The sequence below is a fragment of the Sprattus sprattus genome, assembly GCF_963457725.1.
Source record: "Sprattus sprattus genome assembly, chromosome: 15".
In the NCBI taxonomy this organism is placed as follows: domain Eukaryota; kingdom Metazoa; phylum Chordata; class Actinopteri; order Clupeiformes; family Clupeidae; genus Sprattus; species Sprattus sprattus.
The window spans coordinates 11159113-11165570 of record NC_137913.1 but is presented as its reverse complement, the minus strand read 5'-3'; the positions used below and the strand labels follow the sequence as shown (position 1 = coordinate 11165570).

At 44.8% G+C, this 6458-nt stretch overlaps 1 protein-coding gene across 6 annotated transcripts in view; it reads left to right on the top strand.

Annotated features, from left to right (window-relative positions):
- The window catches only part of LOC308375993 (endophilin-B2-like), a 21142-nt gene extending 14970 nt beyond the window's left edge, over positions 1–6172 (top strand). Inside the window, exons 7-12 of one of the 6 annotated variants that reach the window (XM_080852235.1) lie at positions 1236–1259; positions 1384–1473; positions 1784–1884; positions 2671–2685; positions 3014–3212; positions 4067–6172. In XM_080852235.1, coding sequence (XP_080708361.1) covers positions 1236–1259; positions 1384–1473; positions 1784–1884; positions 2671–2685; positions 3014–3212; positions 4067–4174 — 537 coding nt within the window. In that variant the 3' untranslated portion in view covers positions 4175–6172. Of the gene's footprint in view, positions 1–1190; positions 1260–1383; positions 1474–1783; positions 1885–2550; positions 2686–3013; positions 3213–4066 lie in introns of all 6 variants that reach the window. The other 5 variants (XM_080852232.1, XM_080852233.1, XM_080852231.1 and 2 more) reach the window with 5 other exon arrangements.
- Positions 6173–6458: the final 286 nt, after the last annotated feature.

The following is a 6458-nucleotide window of genomic DNA, read 5'->3' as shown; positions in this document are numbered from 1 at the left end:
ACAACAAGCTCCTTTGTTTGCTAGCATTGGTTTGCCTCAAGATGCTCCAATTCCTGTCAATTGTTTCACATTTCAAACATGCCAGGATTCCCAAACACTGTTTCTATTGGCACAGTTCAGTATTTAACAGTCCATTCAGTGTGTGTGTGTGTGTGTGTGTGGACTAGTGGCCAAGTGGTTGTGGCTGAATGGGCCTATTTTTAACCCCAGTCCTATGACCCTGTGACTCCGCCCAGCCTCAAGCCACGAGGACCTCAGGAAACAGACTGCACTGTGTCTTACAAGAGTGTGTGTGTGTGTGGGTGTGGGTGTGGGTGTGTGTGTGTGTGTCTGTCTCTGCCTGGGTGATGGACGGCATGTGACATCATGCATACCAACGTTCCTACATGCTAGGATTTGTCTGGTTATATGTGTGTGTATGCATTTGTTAGTGTGTGTGTGAGTGTGTGTGTTTGTGGGTGTTGTATACCTCTACATGCTAGAGTAAGTATATGTGTGTTCTGTGTTTGTGACGTGTGACGGAATTTCCCAACAAGGTGTTCAGGTGTGGAAAATATTCAATGTAGAAGAGAGTGTATTTTGCACTGTTTGTACTTGTGATGTTAGGCATGTAGAGCTGGCTTCAGTAAGAGTCACTTGAGAATGCCTACTGATGCGCTGTGTTGTAGCAGTAGTGGTAACAAAAGCCTGGAGTGTTACCGTGTCGACCGTTACCGTGTCGACCCCAAGCCTCTGTGGAGCTCTAAAACATGGCCTTGTGTCTGGACCGGCGAAGGACACAAGTGGCTTCATCAGTCTGCTTCATGTGAATGTGCTGAGCCCTCATGTACCTAACCTTTGTTGTTGCTCTGAATTATGCATGATCCTTCTGTATTATACTGGCTCCATTGTGCCGTCATTGTGTTTGCTGTGGTTGGCCCCCTCTGTTGTGTCATCGGTGTCCCTCATAGAGCACGGCTGCTGTTTCCTTCTGTGAAAGGATGCTGTATTTTCACTTCACCTCTGTTATATCACAATAATACTTTATTGTTGCTCTACTGTGATGTCAAATGTTTTTAACTCAAGAACACCTTTACTAATTTTGAAATAATCAGAATGTCTGTGTGTAACCATTGTGACATCATAAAGAATGCTTAGAAATCCATTATGATGTAGCCCTCAGTGATTGTTTGTCTCCATTGTGACATCAGAATGTGTCTCTCTTTCCCTTCCCCTGCGGCCATGGGCTCTTTCAGCTGTGGAGTGAGGAGGTGGACAAAGTAAGTATGACTTGACTACCAGGACCCCCTGGGCTATATTTCAGTGCAGTGAGGAAAGAGAGAGGATGTGACAGGACAAGTTTTGTGTTATTTTTTGTCGAGTCATCTTCTGCTGTCTCCCCAGGCCGAGCATGAGCTGCGTGTGACCCAGACGGAGTTCGACAGACAAGCTGAGGTCACACGCCTCCTGCTGGAAGGAATCAGTAGTACACACGTACGTTTGCAACACACCCCTCATTACACATCACTGGGCTTTTATTTGGTTGATTTAGCTTTGTTTGGTATGCAATATATTTAAAACATAATAATAAACGTGTCACTCCATTAAACTGTGTTATCTGTTTTAATTCTCATTTACTGTGTACTTCCACACATATTAATTTGATTGCCTTCTCCTCTCCTGACATAAAGCACTGTGGAAATGTACAGTTAATCAGTATACATTACTCAACTCCCTGGCTAGTTTTTATTGGTACAGGAGCTAAAAAAAAACCTAATAATATGTAATGTGTTCCTTGTTCCAGGTGAACCACCTGCGTTGCCTGCATGAGTTTGTGGAGGCCCAGACAGCCTACTACAACCAGTGCCACCATGTCATGCAGGATCTACAGAAGGAGCTGAGCAGGTAGGAGTGGCTGGGCGCTGGAAGCTAAACCTAAATCTCTGATTCACTGCCTGCTTCTTAGATTGAAAATCTGCTTAGTCGCCAGGGAGTGTAAACTGGGAGATAGACTCGTGGCTGGATATTTCCCTTTAATCCTCCTGCTGTCATCTACTGAATAATGAATGCTCTGGGATGTTAGACCTCCGTAAATGTGCACTTCTTTTTAAATTAATCTTCCTTGTCCAAAGTGTTTGTTGTAAGCCATGTCGGCCGTAGATGATGTGTTTCTACCACTCCTTTCCTTTCTAATCATGCAGTAACCTGATAGCAGCTGGCTCTGGCCCTGATCTAGCCCTGATAAAGCCCTGTTCTAGCTCTGATTTAGCCCTGATCTAGCCCTGATCTAGTCCTGTTCTAGCCCTGATATAGCCTTGATATAGCCCTGATATAGCCCTGATATAGCCCTGATATAGCCCTGATCTAGTCCTGTTCTAGCCCTGATCTAGTCCTGTTCTAGCCCTGATATAGCCTTGATATAGCCCTGATATAGCCCTGATATAGCCCTGATATAGCCCTGATCTAGTCCTGTTCTAGCCCTGATCTAGTCCTGTTCTAGCCCTGATATAGCCTTGATATAGCCCTGATATAGCCCTGATATAGCCCTGATATAGCCTTGTTCTAGCCCAGATCTTGTCTGGAGTTGTTCCAGAGTGAGCTGCTATCTGCTATCTGCCCTGTGATATCACTAACTGCGTCTATGACCTCTTGTGACATCACTGTGTCTCCTTTTTTCACCCCTGCCCTCAGTTCCAGGGGGGATGTGTAAGTATGCAGGAAATCCTTTTGAGATGTTTAGCTGAGTTCACAAAAGCAAGCCCATGCTGCTAGCTCGATAGAAAAACAGCTCTACTACCAAACAACATAGAACAGGACTTCCTTCAGACACTCTTAATGTCTTGATGTATAATCATATTGATATATAATAAGGCGAAATGGCAGGAATTTACCGGTGTATTGATGAACATTATAACCAGTCAACATTATCTTTGTGGTTCTTTTGGAATTACACTATTTAGTCCAGAAAGACTTTTCTCTGATAGCAGAAACAACACAGTGCAGCTTTAATGTATTTAACTGTCCCCCTCCTCAGGTTCTCCAGCTCTTTCGGGAGGAACCCCAACTCCTCCCCGAACGCCTCAGTCCCTGCAGAGAGCCCCACGGCCCCCCTGGAGACGGAGGTGCTGCAGATCGAGGAGGTGCAGCCCCCCGCTAGCGGCACGCGCAAAGCTAAGGTGCTGTACGACTACGACGCCGCAGATACCAGCGAGCTGTCCCTACTGGCCGATGAGGTGACTTTTACTGTTTAACTAACTAAGTGTGTGTGTGTGTGTGTGTGTGTGTGTGTGGTGTGTGTGTGTGTGTGTGTGTGTGTGAGAGACACCAGCGAGCTGTCCCCGCTGGCTGATGAGGTGACTTTTACTGTTTAACTCATGAGGTGTTAAGTCTGTCTCCAAGTCACTTTCTTTTAGTTTTTATCGCTTTTTATAATTCTTCATTGTCTTTGTTTTTTTTGTTATTACTTATTTTCATGTTTTTAGTTCTTCTCAATATTCATAGTTTGCATAGCACTTTTTCATGTTTTTAGTTCTTCTCAATATTCATAGTTTGCATAGCACTTTTGTCAACTTGTTGTTTTTAAATGTGCTATATAAATAAAAGGTCACGCTTTATTTGGATAGTGCCCTATAAACGATACACAGATGCTCAGATTATTGATGGACTACCTGTTGAAACTCACAGTTGACACTGTGACAACTATCTTATGGTTAAGGTTGGGGTTAGGGGTTGGGTTCAGTGAACCATTAGAAAAAGACTGAACTTGAATTTCAACAAACCATCTCTAAAGTCTCTGTAGGCAGACTATCCAAATAAAGTGTTTACCAGATAAACTGATGAGTGTAAGTGTGGCACAAAGAGACAGATTCTGAAAACCGTCTTGGTTTTAAACGAATGTATAACAAACCTCCTCACAGAGATCATATTGCTCTTCTGCTCCAGGACATGGGTGACAGTCATTCTATACGGGTTCTGACATTCCGCCAGGAGCAGCCATTGCAGGGGGCTTCAATCAAAGGATGGGGTGGAAAATAAGGTGTAACCAAATAAAGTTTATTGACTTCCTCATCTCTCTGCTTGGTTCCAGCTCATCACGGTCTACACGGTGCCAGGCATGGACTCTGACTGGCTGGTTGGGGAGAGGGGAAACGTGAAAGGGAAGGTGCCTGTCACGTACCTGGAGCTCCTGAGCTAAGGGGATAAACGTCACCAGCTGTCTGCATACACACACATACACACATACACACACATTCACTCACTGTCTCACACGCATACACACACACACACACACACACACACACACACACCCACACGCACACACACACACACACATACACACACACATTCACTCACACACACACACACATTCACTCACTCTCATAGACACTCTCACACACACACACACACACACGCCCTGAACCACACACATTTATTTAAGTACACTGCACTCATGTTTTTGCTCTCTCTCTCACACACACACATACACACATACACACATACACACACACACACACACACACACACACACACACACACACACACACACACACACACACACACATACACACACACACACATACACACATACACACACACACACACACATACACACATACACACATGCCATATGAAGACCTCTCATGAAGAACTGACAGGTCAGAAGAAGCCAAGTGAACCCTGAGCGAACCCTGAGTGTTTACATACAGCCCTGCAGCTTACTCACGGGTCTTTCGAATGCTTAAAGTGTTTTTATTCTTTATTTTTATCGTGTGTAGTTACACACAAGGCCATCCTGCTTTAAATGTGCCACCCATTTCTTTACACCGCTAGAATTATTTGGTTTTTGACCTCCCCTCAAACACACACACACACACACACACTCACACACACTCACAAATACACACAATCTTGCGCTTTTTCTCCCACTTCCTCCAATCATTTTTTTCTGAATCATAAAGAATATATTAAAATCCTAACTGGATGTGCACTGACATATGCACAGACAAAGCCAAAATAAAGTCAGATGAATACTAACTCTAATTGTATTTCTACCAAGACTAATCTGCCTAGTCAGTGCTAAGCGTGTGGCTGCGTCCCCCGGGAACATCAGAGGTGCATGACTGACCGCTGCTGCCTTCAGTGGCGGTAGCGTCAGTAGCCAGCTCATCTCCTTCCTGTCACTGCTCTGTGCCTCTCACACCCACTTCCTGTCTCCCACAGCTGCCTCAGCTCAGCAGCAGGGAAGGTCAAAGGTCAGAGTTCAATGTCCTTGTCCAATGACCTTCCTTTCCTACTGTTTGCTGACTCATGACATTTCTCTCTTCTTCTACTTCCTCTCTCCCTCTCACCCTCTCTCTCTCTCTCTTTCAACCATACAAAACACATGAACACATTATCATACGTACTCAAAGACTTAATACTACATACAAACACTCCAATGACACACAATAACTTGCATAGGCTCTCCAACCCCCGACACACACACACACACACACACACACACACACACACACACACACAGACACACAGACACATACACACACATACACACACACACACACACACACACACACCTCTTTCTTCCATTAGCTTCTAGACTCTGCTGCCTTACAACACTCTACAGAATGTACCAGACTCAGCAGATAACTCCGCCTCCTTAACATTCTCTATTGCTTTATTGGTCCCCTGGCCGCTTAGTCCCACCCCCTCTCTAATAGCCAGTAGACATTTGGACAACAGCGGCCCTTGTAAGTGGCACAAGGATTAACCAATCACCTACACTATACGGTAACACGTCGCACAGATATATTACTCCAGTCACTGCACTCCACTGGCAGGTACTGGACTCTCAGCAAAATATCCATTGACGATAAAATTTTGGAAAAAGCAGTGCTGGACAGAAAAATATTCCACTAGTTCAGCATGCAGGACTGTGAACCAGGTGGCACTTGATTCTAGTCTGGACCCGGTCCAGATGAGGCTCTGGTTCTGAATTCCCAAAGGACATGATTGGACAATAAACCCCAATAAATAATCCTGCAGGCGCTAGCTGAACTACTATGTGTATCTGTGAGCCATGTTGTCTTTTTAAATTTGATGTTGGCACATTGCGTGTCTTTATGTGATAAATGGTAACTCTCTGTCTCTCTCTCTTCTTCTCTGCCTTGAGCTGGTTTCGTTTGAAAGCCCTGTCTGCTGTACACTGACTCCTATAGTGACACTACAGACCTGTCTGCTGTACACTGACTCCTATAGTGACACTACAGACCTGTCTGCTGTACACTGACTCCTATAGTGACCCTATAGACCTGTCTGCTGTACACTGACTCCTATAGTGACACTACAGACCTGTCTGCTGTACACTGACTCCTATAGTGACCCTATAGACCTGTCTGCTGTACACTGACTCCTATAGTGACACTACAGACCTGTCTGCTGTACACTGACTCCTATAGTGACACTACAGACCTGTCTGCTGT